The sequence below is a fragment of the Lepidochelys kempii genome, chromosome 4, assembly GCF_965140265.1.
Source record: "Lepidochelys kempii isolate rLepKem1 chromosome 4, rLepKem1.hap2, whole genome shotgun sequence".
Lineage (NCBI taxonomy): Eukaryota > Metazoa > Chordata > Testudines > Cheloniidae > Lepidochelys > Lepidochelys kempii.
The window spans coordinates 9,173,990-9,199,560 of record NC_133259.1 but is presented as its reverse complement, the minus strand read 5'-3'; the positions used below and the strand labels follow the sequence as shown (position 1 = coordinate 9,199,560).

General features: G+C 44.7%; 1 protein-coding gene and 1 long non-coding RNA gene across 3 annotated transcripts in view; one reads left to right on the top strand and one right to left on the bottom strand.

Annotated features, from left to right (window-relative positions):
• Positions 1 to 12,804, bottom strand: LOC140910103 (uncharacterized). Its single transcript, XR_012158423.1, has 2 exons — positions 12,603 to 12,804; positions 1 to 8,231 (listed from the first exon to the last, which is right to left on the bottom strand). It is a non-coding gene; the product is annotated as an uncharacterized lncRNA (long non-coding RNA).
• PPP2CB (protein phosphatase 2 catalytic subunit beta) overlaps positions 12,795 to 25,571 on the top strand; it is a 25,591-nt gene continuing 12,814 nt past the window's right edge. Inside the window, exons 1-2 of one of the 2 annotated variants that reach the window (XM_073340312.1) lie at positions 12,795 to 13,037; positions 25,205 to 25,414. In XM_073340312.1, the coding sequence (XP_073196413.1) occupies positions 12,936 to 13,037; positions 25,205 to 25,414 (312 nt within the window). In that variant the 5' untranslated portion in view covers positions 12,795 to 12,935. Of the gene's footprint in view, positions 13,038 to 19,270; positions 19,641 to 25,204; positions 25,415 to 25,571 lie in introns of those variants that run through there. The other variant, XM_073340313.1, reaches the window with a different exon arrangement.

Here is a 25,571-nt window from a genome sequence, read left to right as displayed (position 1 = left end):
TAGTGTGGAAATGTAAGCATGTTTATTTACTACAGGTGTATTATCCATAGGGTATTTTAGGACTGGTAGAATAAATATTGGCTGAAGTTAAAACTTAGGTGAAAACTGTTGTTCCTAGCAATTACTTCTTCCCCCGTCCCCTTTCTAGTACATCTCTGCTTTTTTTGATTAATAATAATTTCAATTCTCTCATATCTCTAAATTATAGTGGAATCCTGTTTCATGCTAAAGTGGAGCAGGGAGTATTTTAAGACTTTTATACATCCCCAGCCACCTTGAATTTTCTCTCTATTTGATCTTAAATGATAGCAGCACCACTAGGCATACTGGACCAAATTCATCTCTGGTGTATTTCCACTGAAGCCAGCAGAGTTACACCAAGGCTGAATTTCACTTATAGCTTTTTACAATGGGTTACTATGAGTATCTGCTGGTGTAATAATGCAGAATTTAACCAGTTTGTCATTTTTGAATAATAATAATAAAAACATTTGTGTATTACATTGCTTTGTAGTATATTGCTGCATTCTACTAATTTTCTTATGAATACAATATATCAAAAGCCATAGCATTGAACATTTGATTCCATTTGAAGTATTGCAAGAGGCTGCAGCCTTTTAACATTCTTTCATAGCTTCGTCCATAATGACACTGTTAAATTAAGACCTTGATTTAAGCTGAAACTCCTGGAAAACTCCTCATCCACGTCAACCCAATCAGAAAAACAAAGCTGTAGCATCCACTTTGTTTTCCACAGTTTGCAATAATCTCTGTTCTGGCCTCGAAAATATCCATTCATGACTGTAATATGATGGCCATCATGGTATGCTAGAATGGTTTAATTATTGGACAATCTCCGACCAAGAGGAATATGTCACAACAGCAGTATGGCTACTGAGACACTATTCTGGTCTGTCTGATCCATCCAATATACACACAAGAGTCTCATTACTGGCATATGTGCCTCCTTCAGAAATATGTGCCAAATCGTACCGCAAATGAGGACGGTGGGATAGGCAGAAACTGAGCATAGACTTAGTCAAGATTGCAAGACAGGTGGATGGTACTCCTGGCTAACTCATAGGCAGTTGCAGGTGTGCTGCAAAAGGAAAACAGCAAGAGTGAGGATACGAGGCCATTGTGAAGAAGATGTATTAATTATTTGATTCAGTCTTCATTGCAGAGGATAGGGGGGAGTTCCACACACCTGAGCCATTCTTGTTAGGTGACAAATATGAGGAATTGTCCCAGATTGAGGTGGGGTTTTGGAACAAATTGATAAATTCAACAGTAATAAGTCACCAGGACCACAGGGCATTCACCCAAGAGTTCTGAAGGAACTCAAATATGAAATTGCAGAACGACTAACTGTGGTTTGTAACCTGTCACTTAAATCAGCCTCTGCACAGGTGACTAGCTAATGTAAAGCTAATTTTTCAGAAAAGTCTCCAGCAGTCATCCTGGCAGTTACAGGCCAGTAAGCCTGACTTCAGTACGAAGCAAACTGATTGAAACTATAGTAAAGAACAAAATTATCAGACACAAATATGATATGTGGGGGAAGAGTTTAACATGGCTTTTTTAAAGAGGAATCGTGCCTCACCGTTCCAGTACAATAATTTGCAGAAGTCAACAAGAATGTAGACAAGGGTAATCAAGTAGATATAGGTTTCAGAGTGGTAGCCGTGTTAGTCTCTATCAGCAAAACCAACAAGGAGTCCTTGTGGTACCTTAGAGACTAACAAATTTATTTGGGCATAAGCTTTCGTGGGCTAGAACACACTTCATCAGATGCATGGAGTGGAAAATACAGGAGCAGGTATAAATACATGAAAGGATGGGGGTTGCCTTACCAAGTGTGAGGTCTTGGACCAAAGGCTCTTCAGGAAACTAAGGTATCATGGGATAAGAGGGAAGGTCCACTCATGGATCAATAACTGGTTAAAAGATAGGAAACAAAGGGTAGAAATAAATTGTCAATTTTTACAGTGGAGATGGGTAAATAATAGGTTCCCTCAAGGATCTGTACTGGAAACAGTGGTGTTCAACATACTCAGAAATGATCTGGAAAAAGAGGTAAACAGTGAGGTGGCAAAGTTTGCAGATAATGAGGGTGGAACAACTAACAATATCATCCAAAGCACAGGACTTGGTGGTGATGAGGGACTTCAAGGTGATGAGGGACTTCAACTACCCAGACATCTGTTGGGAAAATAACACAGCAGGGCACAGATTATCCAACAAGTTCTTAGAATGTATTGGAGATAATTTTTTATATCAGAATGTGGAGAAAGCTACTAGCATAGAGGCTGTTTTAGATGTGATTTTGACAAATAGTGAGGAACTGTTTGAGAATATGAAAGTGGAAGGCAGCTTGTGTGAAAGTGATCATGAAATGATAGAGTTCATGATTCTAAGGAATGGTAGGAGGAAAAACAGCAGAATAAAGGTAATGGATTTCAAGAAGGCAGACTTTAGTAAACTCAGGTAGTTGGTAGGTAAGATCCCATGTGAAGCAAGTCTAAGGGGAAAAACGGTTCAAGACAGTTGGCAGTTTTTCAAAGAGATATTATTAAGGCCACAAGAACAAACGATCCCACTGTGTGGAAAGATCAGAAGTATGGCAAGGGACCATCCTGGCATAATCAGTAGATCTTCAATTATCTGAAACTCAAAAAAGAATCCTACAAAAAGTGGAAACTAGGTCAAATTACAAAGGATGAATATAAAAAAACAACATGCCTGTAGGTACAAAATTAGAAAGGCCAAGACACAAAATGAGATTAAACTAGCTAAAGACATAAGGGGTAACAAGAAAACATTCTACAAATACATTGGAAGCAAGAGGAAGACCAAGGATAGGGTAGGCCCATTAATGAGGGGGAAAAAACAACAGAAAATATGGAAATAGCAGACATGCTAAATGATTTTGTTTGTTTTCACTGAAAAGTTTAGTAGCAAGTGGAATCTAATTTAATGAATGTAAGTGAAAATGAGGTAAGATCAGAGGCTAAAATAGGGAAAGAACAAGTTAAAAATTACTTAGACAAGTTAGATGTCTTCAAGATACCAGTGCCTGATTAAATACATCCTAGAATACCCAAGGAGCTGACTGAGGCGATATGTGAGCCATTAGCGATTATCTTCAAAAAGTCATGGAATATAGGAGAGATTCCAGACGACTGGAAAAGGGCAAATATAGTGCCAATCTATAAAAAGGGGAATAAGGACAAGCCGGGGAATTACAGACCAGTCAGCTTAACTTCAGTACCCAGAAAGATAATGGAACAAATAATTAAGCAATCAGATTGCAAACACCTAGAAAAGAATAAGGTGATAAGTAACAGGCAAATGGATTTGTGAAGAACAAATCATGTCTAACAAACCTAATGGCTTTCTTTGTCAGTGTAACAAGCCTTGTGGATGGGGGGCGGGGGAAGCAGTAGATTTGGTATATCTTGAGTTTAGTAAGGCTTTTGATACTGTCTCACATGACTAACTAGGGAAATACAATCTAGACAGCCCTATTACAAGGTGGGTGCATAACTGGTTGGAAAACCATTCCCAAAGAGTAGTTATCAGCAGTTCATAGTCAAGCTGGAAGGGCATATTGAGTGGGGACCCGCAGGAATCAGTTCTGGGTTCAGTTCTGTTCAATATCTTCTTCAATGATTTAGATAATGGCAGAGTACACTTATAAAGTTTGTGGATAATACCAAATTAGGAGGGGTTACAGATGCTTTGGAGGATAGGATTAAAATTCAAAATGATCTGGACAAATGGTCTGAAGTAAATAGGATGAAATTCAAATGCAAAGCACTCCACTTAGGGAGGAACAATCAGTTGCACACATACAAAATGGGAAATGACTGCCTAGGTAGGAGTACTGAGGAAAGGGATCTGGGGGTCATAGTAGATCACAAGCTAAATACAAGTCATCAGTATAACACTTGCAAAAAAAGCAATCATTCTGGGATGTATTAGCAGGATCGTGTAGTATGGTTGGTGATGTTTATCTTAGGGGAGAAGGGGGTGTGGACAGATGGTGTGTGTGGAGCCTGTGGATGTTGGGAATGGCTATGAGATGGGTTGAAGTGGCGGCGGGGGGGGGGGTGAGTGAGTGAGTAAAAGGTTGAGAGTGTCTGTGGGGGTAAAGTTTAGGAGTGACTGCATGGGAATGTTAGGCGTGGGGCTGGGAGTGGCTGTGTGTGTAGGTGGGCTAGGAATGTCCTTGTAGGGGGGTTGGCAATAGCTTACTTGTGAGGGAGCTAGGAGTGGTTGAGTGTGAATATGGAGGGGGACCGGGAGTAGCTCTGTGATTGCGAGGGAAGTGGGGAGTGGGGCTGGGAGTGGCTCTGTGTGTGTGGAGGGGGAAACTGAATAGTTCTGTGGGGAGGTTGGGACTGAGAGTGGCTCTCAGGATCATGGGAACACTCAAGCCACTCCACCACATCAAGGTCATCATCCACAGCTAAATGTAAATGTTTGCATCTAGGAACAAAGAATGTAAGCCACTCTTACAGAAATAGGGGGCTCTATCCTGAAGACAGTGAATCCTCCACAACAACATGTCCGCATGGTCATCAGCAATGGATCTGAAACAGACCCCTTCCTAGTCAAGACAGAAGTCAAGCAAGGCAGTGTCGTCGCTCCAACCCTGTTCTCCATCTTCCTTGCCGTCATCCTCTGCCTCATTGCTGACAAGTTCCCCTCCAGACTTGATATCCAACACAGAATGGGTGGCAAGCTCTTCAGCCTCAATCGCCTCCAATCCAAGACAAAGACTTACTAAATCAGTCATTCATCAGTCATTCAACTACTAAATCAGTCATTCAACTATGCAGATGACTGTGCTCTGTGCACCCATGCAGAAGATCTTCAGAGAACAGTTGACGTCTTCTCTGAGGCTTCCGTCCAACTAGGCCTCACACTCAACACCAAGAAAACTAAAGTGTACCACCAGGATCCTGCTCCCGCAGTCACAAGCAACAAAGAGACCCTGGAGAACATGGAGCACTTCCCCTACCTTGTCAACTATCTGTCGCAGACAGACAACATCGACGAGGCGATTCAACATTGCCTCCAATGTGCCAGTGGACCTTTTGGACACTTTAGAAAATGTGTCTTCGAAGATGGTGACATCAAGAACCGAGCCAAGCTTCTGGTGTACCAGGCCGTTATCCCTGCTCTCCTATAGAATGCTGAAACCTGGGTCATGTACAATAGACACCTCAAGGCTCTTGAATGATACCATCAATGGTACCTCCGCAAAATCTTCTGAATCAAGTGGGATGAGCGAAGCACTAACATCAGCATTCTGTACGAAGCCCAAACTTCCAGCACCATGATCATCCACCAACAACTCTGTTGGGCTGGTCACATTCTTCGAATGCCAGACTATCTACTCCTGAAGCAGGTCATGTTCTCACAACTGAGCTAAGGCCAATGGAAGAGAGGAAGGCAAAAAAAGTGTTTCAAAGACTCCGTTAAAGCCAACATAAACTTATGGGAAACCCAAGCCTTCGACTGATTAAAATGGGGAAGGACCTTCTGGCAAGGATCCCAGCATTTTGAGACCCAATGAAGACAACAGGAACTGGAGAAACGGGAAAGGAGGAAAGAATACACTCCAGCCTGACTCAACAATTCAGATCCGCCCCTTCCATGGGCAAATGTCAGCCCCAGCTGTGATAAGATCTGTGTATCCTGGATTGGTCTCAGTAGCCCACTGCAGCTCTACCAGCAATCACTGGCTATAATTTCATGATAGACAATCATTCTCAAACTCCAAGGAATCACTGACTATTAAAATGCATATTGGCTGCTTGTACCCTAGCTTACTAAGCAATTCAGATTGCTCTGAATCAGTTACCTGTCCTCTTCATTATTTTCCATTCTGCCAATTTTTGTGTCATTTGCAAACTTTATCTATGATGATTTTATGTTTTCTTCCATGTCATTGATAAAGATGTTAACTAACATAGGGCCAAAAGCCAATCCTTCCTGTGAGAGTAGCTCTATATGTGGGGAAGGAAGAGAAGGGGATGGGAGTGGCTCTGGGCAGTGATGGGAATGGCTCTCTGTACATGAGTAGGAGCTGGGAGTAGCTCTGGGGGAGGGAGAGGGTTGGGAGTGACTGTGGAGGGAGAACTGGGAGTGGCATTTTGTGTGTCTGTAGATGGAGAATGGGAGTGGATGTGTGTGAAGGCAAGCCTAGGAGTCTGAGTGTGTGTGCACACACGTGAGAAAGAGACACAATATAGACCCACATTAGATGTGGATGAACTAAGGTTTTAAACGGAGGTGGTATATTAGCATGAGCAACAGGCCCAAAACACGTGACCAAGAAGTCTGAGATCATGAGAAAAAAGAGCTGATGTGTTAAACTGATAGTGATGCTTCAAAATATCAGTGTTGTTTTATTTAAAGTTTGGGATAAAATAACACAAATATAAATAAATAAATACGGTTAATTGGGTACTAGGTACAGTAAATAATTGGCTATATAAAAAATGGCTTCATATACCCTTAGCTAAGGTCCAATAATTGGCAATGACATCACTTGTTTGTTAAAGGGTATTAAAAAAGTAAACGCCTTAAGAGTTCATTTCCAAGACCTACCTGACCAAGTTGGAGCTGACCAATATGGGTCTAAGCATCCCTGAGTTTAGTGTGTTTGTAAGTATCTTGATCAAATGCTTATGTTTTGTTATTGTTTGAATGTAGTAAATTACTTATTATTTAGGCATGTTTAGAGCAATTGTATTAATAATAATTGTCTTTGGATTTAATAAAGGAATGTATGGTTAAATTAGTGTTGTGGTAACACCCTGTTGCGACAGACTGTACCCTTATGTTCACCACTTATACAAAACCATGCTAAATTTTGTACAAAGTATGCCTTGAGGTATCATTTGAAAACTCATAATTCACTGACCATTATTGTTCTGATAAAATGTGGCAACATTGTTTGTAAAGTTATAAGATTTTACTGTATGACATTGCTGAGACATGCTTCAAGTTTTTTTTTAAAAAGCAGCCCAAACCAGTTCCTCAGAGACAAAAGGTTAGCCAGCACCTCAACCAGGTGTCAACATAATCAAGTGGACTATTAAAGGGGGTCCCCTGTATACACTGCGGTTGCGTTCTTGAAAAGGGCGATGGATACCCAAACGACGTATACCGGGGAATTTTTCCCCATAAGAAATAATGAAATAAGGGGGGGATGCATTCACAACTTGACAATGCTCTTTTCTTTTCGCCTAAACAGTGTACCTTTTTACAATGAAAAGTTATACAGTACACATTTTACATATAAAACATTGAATAAAATAATGTAGAACCCTACTAACACCAAACACATAGAACATTTTAATACAGTAAATACAGTAGAGTAATACAGTATAAAACAGTGTTGATTACGCTAAACTTAGGAAGAGGTGACGGCTGGATTTTCTTGGGTTGCTTTTTGGTTGCAGAAGTCTTAAAAAAGGATTTTATCAACAGCTGCTCTCCTGCATGAATCCTTGAACGATAGATCTCCCTGTAGCAAGCCACTGCATCATTGAAAACCCTGGAGACTTTGTCAGACTACTCACAAGAAGGATCACTGCTCTGTATGATTTCCGTCATCTCATCTAGCAATCCAGAGAAATGGGAGAGATTCTTTGTCATCAGACTCCTGGCTTCCTGCCCTACATCATCGTCATCATCCTTGCTTTCTTCAGATACCCATTGTTGGTCCAGCACAATCAGATCATTTGTCAGTTGCTCAGCCTGAGACTCCAGCAACTCCTGTACATCCTCCTCCTCCACCTTCTTAAAGCTGACATACTTTGCCAACTTGACAATTGCTTGCTCGAGACCAGGAACAGCATCAAATCCCATGAAGCTGTGGGCAGCATCTGGCCATGCATGGCACCAAACGCCGTTCATACTTTGCAAAGTGACCTCTTCCCACGACGCATCAATGTTTTCCACACCATTCAAGATGTTGTAGGACTTCCAAAACTCCTTTAAACTGGGCTTTCCTTCACCTGCTGGCTCCTTGATCAGAAGGGAGAATGTCCTCCGTAGGTAATAAGCCTTGAACGTCGCTGGCGGATGCAAGTACAGTACTGTACTGTACAATAGGGGAATGTGTTCCAATTCACGTCAGTCCTGATCCATGCAAACATAACAAGGACCAACATAAATTGGAACACATTCCCCTATTGATGAGCGACAGCTATCTGAAACAACAGATAAGGGGGAGATGGTGTAAGCAAGAAATTCACATATTGGCAAATAAACAGCTGGGGGTTCCCATCCAAAACAGACTTGCTGTCACCTGGACCCCAGCTAGAGATTATTCTAAAAGAGGAGGAAAACACAAAAATGAGGAATAGAGGCCCCAAATCACCTCTCACCTCCATTCCTCTCTGCTCACTGCAGTAACATGACCTAAAGAAACACTGGACTGGGGGAGGGGTCCTGGCTGGAAGACTTTCAGCTAGTAAAGGCTGCAAAAATCATGTGGTGAGAAAAGCCTTTGTGTAAATGGGATTGGTCCCGCTCTTGTGGGGAACTTTCCTGGCTTATACACTACCCCGGTGAAACCTGGGCTAGCGAAAGGATCCAAGTCCTCGTTCCCACTCCTTTTACCCAGAGGCCCGCCTGACCTCGAGGACTCCCCTTCCACTCTCCTGTGTGGCAGAGTCCTCGTAACCCTGACAAAACTGGGCCCAGGATTCCCAGGGGGCTCAACCCCCAATCTTGTCATGGTCACGTAGGACAGGATTAGGGTGTCCCCACTCCCAGGTACTCTCTCCATTTTGGACGCTTCCCTGACCCACTGATCATTACATATATTTCAAGCCATTACAATTTATTAAACAGCAATCAATTTAAAAAAAATAAGGAAAAAATGGGAAAGGTTAAGGAAAACACATAACCCCGCTCAGTGACATAGGGACATCACAAACAGCTGTCTCTGGAGTATAAGAGAAGTTCACAGTCCATTCCTCACATATGCCAGGCCTCCTGTCCAGGCCCTGACTGTGCTGCAGGGATGCTGCTGGTAGACACTTGCTCTGGTGGTGGCCACACGCCTTCAGGCTCTAGTTGGCAGGACCCTTCTTCCCAGCGTTCTTCTCCGCTCCGCCCCGCCGCCCCGCTCAGGGTTACAATCCCCTCCAAGTCTGGTCTGCAAGGCCTCTTGGCTGGTGGCATCTCCCTGTGCAGGGCGCTGTGCCCAGATCCCCCTCGCTCTCCCAAGCTGTTCACCACACCCAGCTCTGGACTGCTCCAGTTCCACTTCCATTCTGCCTCAGCACTGCTGCTGCTGCTCTGCCTCCAGTTCTCTGGGCTGCTTTTCTGGCCCCTCTGGCTCTGGTTGCTGCAGCTCTCCTCCCAGCATGGATCTGCTCTCTGGGCTGCTTCTCTGACTCTTGCTGCCACTCTCCCCAGCTCAGGCTGCTTCTCTGATGGTCTCTGGCTGGCATGGCTCTGCTCCCCAGCTCAGCCTGAGCTCCTGCTCTCTCCTTAGCTTGGCCCCATTCTGGCCCAGGCAGCTCCAGCTCATATGGAGGATGGGACCCCCCCCCGGCCTCCTGCCTCTGCCCTTAGACTGCCTGCCACATCAATCAGGCTGACCTGGAGCACTGGCCTCTCCCCATTGCCCCTAAGGAGTGTCAGTCTCAGAGTCCCAATTTCCCATCAACCCTTCCTTTTGGTACTGGGAGCTAGCCAACCAAAAAAACCCACTGAGTTTTAGTTAAGGGCCAACAGTCCTCTTGCATTTGCTTTGATTTCAATTAGCTTGCTATGTTAGGTATTAGTTTACATTTTTGCCCTTTATTTTCTTTGTAACCAATACTGACTTTTATGCCTCATTATTTGCAATCACTTAAAATCTTTCTTTCTGTAGTTAATAAACTTGTTTTAACTAAATCAGTGTGTGTTTGGATTGAAGTGTTTGGGAGCCTCCATTTGGATAATAAGATTTGTGCATATCACTTTCTATTATTGAAATGACAGACTTTCTATGAGCTTGTATTGCACAGAAGGAAAGAGCTAGGTAGAACAAGATGCACATTTCTGAGCACCAGTCTGGGCCTGGGCATTTGCTGGTGTTGCCCTAGAACGTAATTAATGAATGGTTAGCTGTAACACTCATACAATTCAGCTGAGAGTGATTTTCCATGCTAGAGGCTGAGACAGCAGGACCAGATTGGAGAACTGAGGAGACACATCAGTCCATATCATATCCTAAGGAACATCACACCTGTATAAAAAATAATTCCAACAGTATGTGTGGGGAAGAGGGCTGGGAGTTACTGTGTGCAGGCATGCGTGAAGATTAAGAGTGGCTATATACGTCCAGGGGGGGAGGAGGAGGGAGAAAGTTACGAGAGACTGTGGGGGAAAGGGGCACTGGGAGTAGTTGTGGGCAGGGTTAGGAGTAGCTGTGTGTAGGAGAAGGCAGTTATGGGATGCAGAGGGGAGCTGGGAGTGGCTATATGTACGTAGGGGGCTGGCTCTGAGTGAGGGGGGTTAGTAGGAGGGGATATTATACAGGTGACCTGGGAGCAGCTTCATGTTGGGGTGAAGGGGGGCTCAAAATGGCTCTGGGAGGGCTGTGGGGGAAGTCTGGCAGTGGCACTGTGTGGAGGTGATGGGAGTCTGGGAGTAGCTCTGTGAGGAGCGATGCGGGCTCAGAGTAGCTTGGGGTGAACTGGGAGCAGTGCTGTTGGGGATAGCAGGGGGTGCAGAATGGCACTGTGGGGGAGTGACAGGGTTTGGAATGGCTCCATGGAGGGGGTCTACGAGTGGTGGTGTTGCAGGAGGGTTTGGAATGGTGCTGCGTGAGGGTCTGGGAGTGGTGCTGTGTGGGGGTGACAGGGGCTCAGAGTGGCTCTGTGGGGGATCCAGGAGTGGCATGGGGGGTGGCATAGGGTTACCATACATCCAGGTTTCCCCAACATTTCCTTTTTTGATCTTCCACCCTCTGTCCAAGCGGAGTTTTCAAATAAGATGAAATGTGCAAGATTCTTGTGGAGCAGATGCTGCAGCTCAGAAACAGCTGGTTCCACACCCTGATGGGTCCCTCCACTGCAGCCACAGCTACCAGATCCCACCCAACAAGCCCCAGCTCCCAGCCCTGGGGAGAGGAAGAGGCAGGGAGGCGTGACTGACAGTTGGCTGCCACTGTGTCTTAGGCCTGCACCAGCCGCCCTGCCACCATCCTAAGGAGCAACACTGCCCTCGCCCCTTGAGAATGAGGCCACAGGTACCCACTCCAGCACCCCCCAGGAACCTCTCCCAGTACACAGACCCCCTCCCATACCCCCAATACCCCCTCCCAGTACACAGACCCCCTCCCATATCCCCCAATGCCCACCCCAGTACACAGACCCCCTCCCATATCCCCCAATGCCCACCCCAGTACAGACCCCCAATACCCTCTCTCAGTACATAGACCCCCCTCCCATACCCCCCAATGCCCACCCCAGTACAGACCCCCAATACCCTCTCTCAGTACACAGACCCCCTCCCAAACCCCCAAAGCCCACCCCAGTACACAGACCCCCAATACCCTCTCCCAGTACACAGACCCCCCTCCCATACCCCCCAATGCCCACCCCAGTACAGACCCCCCAATACCCCCTCCCAGTGCACAGACCCCCTCCCATACCCCCAATGCCCACCCCAGTACAGACCCCCCAATACCCTCTCCCAGTATGCAGACCCCCTCCCAAACCCCCAATGCCCACCCCAGTACAGACCCCCCAATACCCTCTCCCAGTACACAGACCCCTCACCCCATACAGACCCCCCTCCCCATACCCCCCAATGCCCACCCCACAGACCCCCCAATACCCTCTCTCAGTACACAGACCCCCTCCCAAACCCCCAAAGCCCACCCCAGTACACAGACCCCCCTCCCATACCCCCCAATGCCCACCCCAGTACAGACCCCCCAATACCCCCTCCCAGTGCACAGACCCCCTCCCATACCCCCAATGCCCACCCCAGTACAGACCCCCCAATACCCCCTCCCAGTGCACAGACCCCCTCCCATACCCCCAATGCCCACCCCAGTACAGACCCCCCAATACCCCCTCCCAGTGCACAGACCCCCTCCCATACCCCCAATGCCCACCCCAGTACAGACCCCCCAATACCCTCTCCCAGTGCACAGACCCCCTCCCATACCCCCAATGCCCACCCCAGTACACAGACCCCCTCCCATACCCCCAATGCCCACCCCAGTACACAGACCCCCTCCCATACCCCCAATGCCCACCCCAGTACACAGACCCCCTCCCATACCCCCAATGCCCACCCCAGTACAGACCCCCCAATACCCTCTCCCAGTACACAGACCCCTCACCCCATACAGACCCCCCTCCCCATACCCCCCAATGCCCACCCCACAGACCCCCCAATGCCCTCTCCCAGTACACAGACCCCCTCCCAAACCCCCCAATGTCCCCTCCCCGTACAGACCCCCCAATACCCACACCAGTACACAGACCCCCCAAAACTCCTCCCAGCACAGACATACTCCTCCAGCCCCCCCCCCGATACTCCTCCCTCACCCGTACCCGCCCCGGATGTACCCTGCTCCAGCTCCCGCGCCAGCCGCGGCCTCTCTCCGGGCGACGTGAGCCCCGGGGGAGCGAGGGACTCTCCAAGCGGCGGTTCGGAGCCGCGCTCGGGGCGGTCGCTCCGGCTCGCGCCCCTCACGCACGCGCCTCCAGTGCGGCGGGGGGGGCCGGAAGTGGCGGCACGGGGGAGGGGGGGCGGGGCCACGGGGGCGCAGCGTCCGGCGGCCGCCATCGCCATTCCGCGGCGCGGGGGAGGGCCGGGAGCGGAGCGGGCCTCGCGCAGCCACCGTTGCCCCGTGGCCGTTGGCGGGACCGGGCCGCGCGGCGCTGAGCCCCGCTCCCGCCATGGAGGAGAAGGGCTTCTCCAAGGAGCTGGACCAGTGGATCGAGCAGCTCAACGAGTGCAAGCAGCTGAGCGAGAGCCAGGTGCGGAGCCTCTGCGAGAAGGTGAGTCCGCCTGGGCCCGGCGCGGCGCCGCCCCGGGTGCTCGCGCTGGGCTCCTTGGGCCGAGTCCGGCGGGGAGCGGGCCCGGTCCCCGCCCCTGAGCCCCGTGCTCGATCCGCGGGGGCGGGGGGGGGGGTCGCTGGAGGCCTGGCTGCCAGCTGACCCCTGTGCCCGGCGGTGGGGTTTGCCCGGCGGTGGTGTCCGACAGCCTCCATGGGTGCCCCAGCCGCACATTCCCGGTGCTTTGTGCGGGGGCTTGGCTCGCCCCCTCTCTGAATCCCAGCGTCTCTGTGTTCGTGTCTCCGCGCGCAGGAGAGCCGAGGCAGCCGGGCTACGAGGAACCGTTCAGGGCGGGCAGGTGGCGACGGGAAAGCAGTGATGGGCCAAGTCATTTGCCAGCGACCGTCCTAAACAGGTGTCCAGCCCCCTTCCTGCCCCTGAGTTATTACAGCCCGTCGTCTTCGTGCATGTCCGCGAGCTAGAGAATGGCTTGTGGTTTGGTTGGTTGAGTTCCCTCTTGCATCCCGGTAGCCCCATTTAAGATTTATCTGAGCTGTGGCCTGGATTAGTAGTCTGTATAACTCTAGCAACTATGTATTATTGTTAATGATTTAGCTTAATTAAATTTAACTGCTTCAAATACAGAACTAGATAAATTCATGTAGCAGGATAGGTCCATCAATGGCTGTTAGCCAGGATGGGCAGGGATGGTGTCCTAGCCTGTTTGCCAGAAGCTGGGAATGGGCGACAGGGGATGGATCACTGGATGATTACCTGTTCTGTTCATTCCCGCTGAAGCACCTGGCATTGGCCACTGTCAGAAGACAGGATACTGAGCTAGATGGACGGTTGGTCCGACCCAGTATGGTGATTCTTATGTTTTTATGTGCACAAGATTTTAATTTTCTATACAGAAATTTTGTAGCTTGTTACTCCATTATTTTGATAAGTCAGACAAAAGATTGACCCATGCTAAACTTCTTAAAGGGACCCAGTTTTACTTCATTTGAACTTAAACACTTATAAATTTTCTGAAAATTCATTCTGTACACACAATGCTGTAAATTTGGAGAGGGTGCACTGTATTTTTCATACATAAAGGAATCGCTGCAAAGAAAAATATCTGATGTAAGGTTAAAGGAAGTGTGTGTTATAAGTACATAGTATCTTACTAGCAACTTACTTTTTAGAAGCACTTGGCACTATTTCTGTATCTCCAATTAAGGGTGTTGATCTGTTTCTCTGTCTTCTCCACCTAATGTCTAAGACCATGGCAGCTAAATAATATTGAGCCTTGTCTTCACAGAACTTAAATTATGTTTCTTCATAGTTTAAATTTGACAGGATAAACTATATAGACTGTATTAACAGGAGCATTGCTTGTAGTTGATTAAAGCACAGGTCCAGTGATCCCTTTCAGACCCTCAACAGGAATTGGAAACCAACCACCTATCTCAAAGGTGTGCTAATCATGGTTGAGGCCTGGAGGCCTGGAGGCCTCTATAATACAAATACTAATTAATAATAAAACTAACTGTAGATATTGTAAAACTGTTTTCAATGCTAGTCATGGAAAGTGTGCTAAACCCCTGAGTGAGGCATGTTGGTTTGTCACTGGTGACTAGGAAGTTCTCCTGATTTGGTAGAGGAGGGAAACACTGCCATAGCTTCTGCAGAATCTAAGCTGCTTCTTTGAGAATCATCTCTATGGATCCCACTCACAATACACATGTGGGTTTGGAACCTTTTGAGTCAACAGTGTCTGTACCTTTATGTTTTTGTGTCTGATGGCATAAAGGCAGCGTAGCCCCAAATGCTTGTTGGTTTCTTGTTACATAAGAACAGCCATACTGGGGCAGACCAAAGGTCCATCTAGCCCATTAACCTGTCTTCCGACAGTGGCTAATGCCGGATGCTTCAGCGGGAATAAAGAGAACAGGTAATCGTTAAGTGATCCATCCCCTGTCGCCCATTCCCAGCTTATCACAAAGAGAGGCTAGGGACATCATCCCTGCCCATCCTGGCTAATAGTCATTGATGGACCTATCCTCCATGAACTTATCTAGTTCTTTTTTGAACCTTGTTATAGTCTTGGCCTTCACAACATCCTCTGGCAAGGAGTTCCACGGGTTGACTGTTTGGTGTGTGAAGAAATACTTCCTTTTGTTTGGTTTCAGAGTAACAGCCGTGTTAGTCTGTATTCGCAAAAAGAAAAGGAGTACTTGTGGCACCTTAGAGACTAACCAATTTATTAGAGCATAAGCTTTCGTGAGCTACAGCTCACTTCATCAGATGCATCTAATAAATGCATCTGTGAGATGGGAACAAGGAATGGGGGTAAGAAAATTGGAATCATGTTTTGCTAAAGGGGGAGATGGGAACAGGGAATGGGGGTAAGAAAATTGGAATCATGTTTGGCTAAGGGCAGGAATGGGAACAGGGACACAGGTGTAAGGCTTTGTGGTGTTAGAGCTGGGAAGGAGGATACTAAGGAAGGAAACTGGAATCATGCTTGCTGGAAGTTCACCCCAATAAACATCGAATTGTTTGCACCTTTGGACTTCAGGTATTGTTGCTCTCTGTTCATGCGAGAAGGACCAGGGAAGTAAGTGGGTGAAGGAATAAGCCCCCTAACATCTCAGATGCATCTAATAAATTGGTTAGTCTCTAAGGTGCCACAAGTACTCCTTTTCTTTTTCCTTTTGTTTGTTAAACCCGCTGCCTATTAATTTTGTTTGGTGACCCCTCGTTCTTTGTTATGAGAAGGAGTAAATAACACTTCTCTATTTACTTTCTCCACACCAGTCCTGATTTATTGACCTTTATCATATCTCTCCTTAGTAGATTTTTTCCAAGCTGAAAACTCCCGGTTTTATTAATCTCTCCTCATATGGAAGCTGTTGCATACCCTTAATCATTTTTGTTGCCCTTTTCTGAACCTTTTCCAATTCTAATATATCTTTTTTGAAATGGGGTGACCACATCTGCATGCAGCGTTCAAGATGTGGGTGTACCATGGATTTATATAGAGGCAATATTATATTTAATATCTTATTATCTATCCCTTTCCTAATGATTCCCAACATTGTTAGCTTTTTTTGACTGCCGCTGCACATTGATTGGATGTTTTGAGAGAATTACCCACGACTCCAAGATTTTTTTCTTGAGTGGTAACAGCTACTTTAGACCCCATCATGTTATATGTATAGGTGAGATTATGTTTTCCAATGTGCATTACTTTGCATTTATCAACATTAAATTTCGGATGCCATTTTGTCACCCAGTCTTGTGAGATCTCTTACCCAAGGCAGTAAGTGGAAACTTAGTGCTATATGTTCTGCTCTCTCTAGCTCCTTGACCTCACAAAGCAAATTTAAATTCTCCTCTAGTTCTTAACCCAGTTTCTTAGTAAGTTTCAGTAACAAGTAGCAGCCTTTTTTCCTTTTTTGATCATTACCAGCCAGTCAGTGCTGAGGTACCTTTCACTCCTCAACAGGAATCAAAAGCCTCAGGCTTCAAGCCCTGCTAGCATGTGATGATGTCATGTCCATGACAGCCAAACCTGATGTGTGTTCTGTCTGGGGAAAATCCACAACCCCGGTTGTTGTTCAGTGTATTGGTCCTCTTCAGACTGGACAGCTCAGTTGACCGTGGCAGCAATTCCTGAGATGTATTGGAGCCTTGAGCTGGTGTCCACATCATCGATACTAGCATGGGTATCAGCATTGATGTTGGTACCAATGATAGTATAAGGGGATATTCTGGTGACACCAAGGTTGGAGTCCCTTGTGCTGGACTTGGTGTGGTTCTGATGGAAAGGTACCGAAACACCTCCTTAACACCAGTTGCCTCCCCAGTATGATACTACACCATTGTTCCAATGTCTGCCAGATACCCTGGCACGTAGGAGATCAGTACCCTTTTTGATCCAATATACTTCTCTTCCTTCTCAGAGCCAAGTTTTCAGCCCTCCCCAGAACCCTGACCCCCTCAACCTTCTCTGGAACAGAAGGATTCTGTATTTTCTTTGTCATTATCGGGGATTGATCCAAGGGTCACATTGGGGGTCCTCCTCTAAAATAAATCTGAGTACCTCAGATGCACACAATGTCTCCTTTGTGACCTTACTCCTCTCTCTTTGTTCCTGCACCTCCTTAGCTGTATCCTTATGGAATACATGGACTGTACTGGACAATGTGGATTCTCCCTGCTCAACCTCCCAGAGGCAACTCCCCTCATAGGTCTCTTTTCCAGTCAAGTCAAAACTAGAGGTGTTGAAATGCAGGAGGTGGAGGAAAATTTTGAGGATCCCCGAGATAAATGCACTGATAACCTGGAACTTGCAACTGGTCTACTTGCCCATCATCACCAGATGAAGCAGTTACAGTATAATCCCGTCTCTCTGTGTGATTACTTTAGAGCATTCCAAGACTTGCTGAGGAGAACAGCTTACATGTTAAATATAGACTGCCATTGGCACAGAAGGCACAAACTTTTCAACAGAGGCAGGGTGGCAGTGCCCATCTGTGAAGAGGTCCTCAAACCAGCAAAATATCTGAGACTCACTCTAGCCTCTCTTTCCCCTGACATACAGCAGAGAAGAGGTACCACATCCCACATAAGGGCTTTGAGTACTTCTGATCTTACCTACACAATGTGCTCTAGTTGGCCATGTAGTACAGGAGAAATTTCTGTAAATGGGACCTCCAAAGGCTGTGTGTGTAAAAGGAGGAGGGTAGACAAACAGGCTGATGTTGTTAGGCAGAAAAGCTTATTCTGTAACTTGCCAAATGTGTGTCACCAAATACTAAGCTCTGTTGGTGGAATGATTTTCATATATGGGATAAGATAACACGTTTTCTCAAGAACATCCGACGAGGATAGAATGGAGCTTAGAGACATCATGACAGATGGACTACTGGTGGTGAAGACATCCCTTCAGGTAGATCTAGATGCCTCTGATTGGTGGCTACAGCCATCACAGAGCATCCTGGTTACAATAGTTGGGTATATCAAAGCAGCTCCAAATGGCCATTAAGGATATTGTTTGCAGGATCTGACCTCTTCAGGCTGAAAATGGACAAGGCACTCCATACCTTCAGGGATTCCAGTGCTAGTTGGTGCTCCTTGGGTCTGTAAGATCCAGCTAATTAAACAAATAATACAGTGTTGCAAGATCATTGCAGACAGTTGACCTCTCCACCAGCATCAGAGATCTTGGAGCCTTCCAAAAAGAAGCCATGCTTTTCCTGCAGATGAATTTTTTTCTCTTCTACTAATTCAGTGCCTCACCAATCCTGTCAACATAATCTGACACTCTCCTTTCCCCCACTTTCCTTCTCACAAGCATGGGCTGGAATTGCATTAGACTGGTGGGTCCTACAGACTGTCATAGGCATTTTATTCAATTCCAGTCCTCACCTACCACCCATCTCTCTTCAGGGACCTTTCTCAGAATACATTAGTGAATCTTTCTTTTTTTCAGTTTTAATTTTGACTACACATGGGATCATTCAAACTATACATAGTTTCTCCTTTATGTGATCCATGTTTGAAACAAGAAAATACCACAATATAACTAGCAAGAAGGCTTGGGGCAGTTGTAGTGCCTAAAGCTACTTGTAACTTCTTGAAATGTAGTCAGTTTGAAAAATGGTATAACATTAAACAAAGATTTGATCTCATAGCTTTGCTCTCATTGCCTATCTTCAGTAATTTTGCAGTTAAGTCAAATACTATATTTGTGTCATCGCAGTTCCACTTTTATACACTGGCATCACTAACCTTTAAAGACCAGAATAGGTGACATCAACAAAATTGCCCCTGTGATTGACAATGACCTGTGTGGTCCCAGAGTATGACTTAATTTTTCAGTGGTAGAACTCTGACTCGATTGAAGAAAAGAATGAAGTCTGTTTTGAGAACCCTAGAATGGTTGTTGAAGCCTTACACTCTTCATGCCCATTTATCTCGGGGATTTCTGCAGTAGTTATCACTTGGGTCTGTAAAACTAGCTGTTTCTGCATACTCTGTCGACTCATGATATCATATCATGGCCTTCCATATGTTGTACACTCCATACTACTGGTCTCTATGGCATTCCAGCCTCTGCAACACTATGGCAGTTCTCTTGTCCATAAAATAGTAAATGGAAAATGGTGAGCCTGATACTGAAATGTCAGTTCCAGCTCCACAGAATCCAAAGTACATTTAATTGTACGAAGGCTTCTCAGCCACTCTTCCCCCCCCCCCCATCCCCAATAATATTATACAACCAATGGCTAGAGCTGGGGCTGTCTCAGAGTTTTGTGTCTCTTGTAGCTCAATTTGGTGACAGAGGGACATGAAACCGCTTCATGTGAGGAGCTGCCTCCTTCTCATGTCCCATCTGAGACTGTAACTTCCACATTCAATTGCATGGAAAGGGAGCCGAATACAATGCCAAAGCAGCAAACTCTGAACTGTAGGACAAGTCTGCATATGTAAAAGTGTTCACAGGCCCAGTGTGACGAATGTATTCTGGGACTTTAAAATCCCAGAATGCTAGGTTTCTAGGAGGAACGTCTTGAAAACACCCACAGTCTTCTGAGCCAAAAGCAGCTAAAGGTATGTAGAATTGTTCAGATGCTGCCGTGAAGAGTACGGTATAAATAAGTAGGTTAGAGCTGCCTGGACTTTCTTAGAAAATGTGCTGTAAGGATAAGCAAACATTACTTACACATTGTATTGCCTGGATAAAATGCAGGATCGTGGACGTGGTACAATATTGACTACTGTTCTACAGTCAGATCGAGAGCTATATTAAATACCATGCTTACCTATATATGCCTCGCTTTGTCATTGATTCAGCTCTGTAGGACCAGCCGCAGGAAGCTCTTATTTACAAGAGCATTGTGATTCTGAATTAGCTTTAGGATCCTAGAGAAAAGGGGAATTTTTTTTATTGTTTAGTAGGACTAAGCTACTCTCCCATCTCCAACCCCAAAATTTATAAAAAGTAGCCCTCAAATTTGGAATAAAAATAGGACCTAGAATAAATGAGGAAAGCTTTTTCTGACACTTGACATGTACAGTTTTAGCCAAACAGAGGATGAATGGGAGATAAGCTTGTGGTTTAGATCAATGCAAAAGCTTACAGATGTGTGGGGAATATTAAAATGGAAACCGAGGAAGGGTTGGATGAAGAATATTGAGCCTCTCCATTTGCTAAGGCTGTTGGTTGGATAGCATCCCTGGCAAATATTTGTTTAGCCTCAGCTAATGTAGGTCATCAAGAGATTCTTCCCCCCCTTTGGAAGACACCAAACATTTGTTGACCTGTTTTTCATGGAGCTTTCATACGTCTCCATAGTTAAGGATGAGTTTTGCGATTAAAGCAGGGATTCAACATTTTGTCTGAAAATACAGCGTACCATGCCCAGAATTGCAACACTTTTTTGAGTAAAAATTTCCTGAGAATCTACAAGTAAATATGTTCATTGGGTTAGGAATTATAATTTTAATTAAATGGTTCCTTTAAGAAATTTAGCTCCCAGTATTAGCCTTTTTTTGTCCCTTTTTCAGTAATAGAATAGGATAGATGGTAACTGCATATTGAGCAGAGGACTTGAATGAGCTGTTTAGAGTGTTGTGCAGGTCCCTTTCTTGAGTTCATATAGTTTAGAACCATGTAAGGGTCTGAGCAGTTTAAATTTTCCCTCCAACATGCATTGCTTTACATTTATTGACACTGAACTTCATTTGCTATCGTGTTGCCCATCAAGTAGCTTAATTACATCTCTGAAGTTCCTCATAGTCCTCTGCACTTGGCTAATGTTAGAAAAATTGGCAGAATACAAAGTTTTCTTGCTGTTCACCTCCCTTTCCTGATATTTAACACTCGGCTTAGAATGGAACATTGAGGCACTCCACTGTTAACCTTTTGCTAAGATAAAAATTGACTGTTCCTGCTCCTTCCTGTCTCTTAGCTGGTTTCTGGTCTATAACAATACTTTTCCTCTCATTCTATAACTGTAGTTTCTTGAACCTTCCAAACAATCAACTAGTTCTTTTACCCACTTTTGTTGCCACATTCAAAGAATTCTAACAATAACTAGGTCTCACATATATTGTTTTTCATCAGTAGATCTCAAAGCACTTAACTACATTAAGAATCGTGATCCTCACAATGTTCCTGTGAGGTAAAGTAGTATTATGTCCATTATACAAATGGGGAACTGAGGCATAGAGAGGCTAAATGACTTGCCCAGTGTCACACAGGAATTCTCTGTCAGAGTATGGAATTGAACCTCCTAAGTCCTAGGCGAGTGCCCTAACTGCTGGATTATGCTGTCAGTGAGGTTTTGGTTTTTTTTCGCAGAACCTTGCTGGTTAAACCTCATCACATCATGATTGTCCAGGCATTTTGTTCTACTTTTTTAAGTACATTTCAACCAATTTATCAGAGACAGATCCATGACTTACTGGTTTGTAGTTCCTGGAATAGTTTCCTTAGTTCTATGAACACAAATAGAATTGATGTATTTTTTTTATTTAGGTAGACAAACTAAAGCAGTCTGCATGCCATTAGAGAAGTCGGGTCTTCTGAGCCCAAATCCAATGTTCTCTACACTGAGTGACACATGACATTTACACATATGTCACTGCCCCCATCCTATAAACTGTGGGTTAATTGGATGAGGGTGCTAGTTGTGCTTTTAAAATTTTTGGGGAGCGGACCTGCTGACAGGGTGGGTGAGAGAAATATTGTTATCTACCATCTCTTAGCTCTCTCCATCCACAGCTGCCCCTTACGTTTCTAGCATCCTAAGAACATTTGTGTTTAGTTCAGTTAAACTGTTAAATTACTGTTTTTCCTTCTCTCACTTGCACTCCTCAGGAAAATGTCTGCTAAAATAACTTAAAATTAAATCAAACAAGAGCTAGACCCATGCAGTTGCTAAAGCAGCTGCAGCACCTACAGCCCTAGTAATGCCTGGGAGTTGAAGTAACTGGAGTCCTTCCTATCTCCACCCTCCCCCCACACCCAGTGCATGGCCCTAGTGTTCTGTCTACCTCCAACACCACATGGGTGAGTCTTGCATCTGCTGGAGGAGGGGAGGAAGGGAATGCCACCTCCTCGACCTAGCCCACCTTTCCCTTAAATGCTGCCACCCAAGAATGTGAGGAACCTTCGTCTGTGCTTGCTGTGGGTCAGCTCCGCTAGCGAGGGGCAACACAAGCACTCCCCTCTAGGCCTGTGCAGGCTTTGCTATCCCTCTGCAAGTTAGCGATAGGTATGCTCTGACCCCAAGTCTGCCAAGCATCTCCCTCAAGTGTGCAGCCTTTGGTCCACTGAACACTTTCAGCAGTCATAGATACGCTGTTTCCAAAAGAACAGTACACATCAGCTTACCAGTTTTATTTCAGATCATGGCTCCATTTAACACAGTACTGTATTTAAATATCTTTTTAGTGAAAATAAGCAAAAGTTTCTTGAACAAAGATAGGAGGTTCAAAAGGGAGCAAGTAAAAGCATTGGAAATAAATGATTACATATAAAATCATAACACCACATTTTAGAACCTAGATTTGTTTAACGAGGTTATTTTTTGTTTTATGGAGTAACGTTCACCCCAAAGTCCTTCCAGCATTTTTCAGCCAGGTCTGTCTGTGATCTTCTTTTCATGAGCCAATTGCCTGCCAGCTGGTCCCCCAGGTAAAGGATATTGTGTATCTCCTTGCAACCCGAGCTATCTCAAAGCAGTCTTTTTGATCTTTTTTCCTAAACCAGACACCTTGCAGCTGTGTTTTTTTCCATAGATATTTTGCAGTCTTAATTAGCTGGTGGTGACTTACATTGTGTCTCATAATGACAAGACCGAGATAAGCCTTTACCCTCTGCCTGAACAGAACCTATCTGAGACATCACCTCCTAGTGACCTGCCTCTAACTTCAAGGCCTTAAGAACATAAAGTTCAGTATAGATATATAACCTCTTAAATATTATCTGTTCATACATTTTGCAATGATTATGATGATCAGTGGGCTGTTGGCTCTCAGTAGTGTTCCATGCCACCCTTTGGTGAACTGTTGTGCATAATCTTGACCCAGGGGATCCCTGTAAAACTCTGTGCTCTCTGCCAGTTGGCTGAAAGAGGTTCCTGGGTCACGCCTTGTCCTGCTGCCAGCTAATGTAGTTAGTCCTATAGCTCAAAATGGTAGCAGTCTTGGTTGCAGAGCTGAAGTTTCATGAGTCAAACCCTGCTGATGCATGATGAAGGTGGAGGGCTGTTAGGCTTTAATGTAACAAGTTGTTGATACGTTTTTTTCCTTTTGAAAGAAACCTAAAAGATTACATATTACCATATAACTATTTCATACAAAAAGCTACCTTTTGAAAAGTTACTTGGGTTGCAAAATCAAGCACTGAAAAATTAGGACATGCCACTTTGACAGTTGCCTGCACAACTGTAATTTAGTCCCTTTGTGTATATTCATTGTGGTAGTATAGGATTAAAGACTATTGTATTATAGTCTTTGGTCATCTTGTTCCCCTGAGAAGACTCTTACTTCATTCAGTGGACAGGTTGGACACACAGTGGGAACGGGAACAGAGTTAAGATTGTATGGGCAACCATAAATCTAGTGTTCTGTAACTTTGGAATGCATGACTGCAGCCTCAACTTTTTTTTGTACATAATACCTTATATATGTTTCTGAATGTTAGTGCATGCTGGTATAATTCAGTTGACAGGAGTCATCTTCCATCAAGATGCATAGATAAAGGATATTTTTTTTAAGAACCATTAGTCCTTTCAAAATCAATTGGACTAAAGTAGGGAGATAGCTGCTGTGCTCAGCACTTCTGAAATGTACTGGAATATTATTTTCTGTTCTGGTATCTGCTTTTCAAAAAGAATATCGAAAAATTAGAGAGGATTCAGAGCCACAAGAACAATTTGAGATTTGGAAAGCCTGTCTTACAGTGAGACTTAAAGAACTCGCTCTTTTTTTAGGTTTCAGAGTGGTAGCCGCGTTAGTCTGTATCAGCAAAAAGAACGAGGAATACTTGTGGCACCTTAGAGACTAACACATTTATTTGGGCATAAGCTTTTGTGGGCTCAAGCCCACTTCATCAGATGCATGCAGTGGAAAATACAGTAGGAAGGAAGATAGATACACACAGAGAACATGAAAAAATAGGTGTTGCCATACCAACTCTAACAAGACTAATCAATTAAGGTGGGCTATTTTTTTCTTCTGCTGATAATAGCCCACCTTAATTGATTAGTCTCGTTAGTTGGTATGGCAAAGCCCATTTTTTCGTGTGTGTGTGTCTTTTATATATATATATATATATATATATATATATATATATATATATATATATATATATATATATATAATATAAAATCTCCTACTACATTTTCCACTGCATGCATCTGATGAAGTGGGCTTGAGCCCACGAAAGCTTATGCCCAAATAAATTTGTTAGTCTCTAAGGTGCCACAAGTACTCCTCATTCTTTTCACTCTTTTTAGCTTTTCCAAGAGACTGTTAAGAGGTGACTTGATCATGATCTACAACTCGCTGTTGTGTGGGAAAGCTGTGCGATAGCAGAGGGCTGATTAATCTAGCAGAAGAAGGTATAACAAAATCCTGTGGCTTTAAATTGAACGTAGAAGAATTCAAATTGGAAGTGAGGTAACAGTAAGCAGTTAACCACTAGAAAACAACATATTTGGGCATATGGTGGATTCTGAATCACTTGAAATGTTAAAATCACGGTTGGCTGTTTTTCTGGCCTGAGTTATCTAGGAAGTCAGGCTAGATGATGATTGTCCTTTCTGGTCTGAAAATCTGTGAACCTGTTAGTATTCTGTCAACACTTTTTGCATTGTGTGCATATTTCCTTGGTAGAAAACTAATGTGCTCAAAACATTGACAGTGCAATAAAATCCCAATGATCTGATGTCCAGCATATACAAGGTTGGCCAGCTCCCCCCACAGCAATTTGCAGCATGCATTACAGCTCTGCTTATATCACTACCTGGCTTTTCCCTGTATCTCAAAACCAATCAGGAAATCGGGATTGTAACATGTAGGCGCTGAAACAACTTACTGAATCTGTTTACAAAATATGGTTTACCTTACCTCTTGTCCTAAATGTTATCTCTATCTTTTATTAGGCTAAAGAAATACTTACAAAAGAATCAAACGTGCAGGAGGTGCGTTGCCCTGTTACAGTGTGTGGGGATGTCCATGGTCAATTCCATGATCTTATGGAACTCTTCAGAATTGGTGGGAAATCGCCAGACACAAACTACCTGTTCATGGGAGACTATGTGGATAGAGGCTATTACTCGGTGGAAACAGTGACTCTTCTTGTAGGACTAAAGGTACCCTTTTATTTTAAAAAAGTATAAAACCCCTCACACTGCAAGAATTCTGAAACAAATTGGGGGCTGGAGGGATAAGCTGAAATGTAATTTGCGGACTAGAAGATTTCACTTTGTAAAAATGTTTGACAAGAAGCTTAATATTTTTTACATGTTC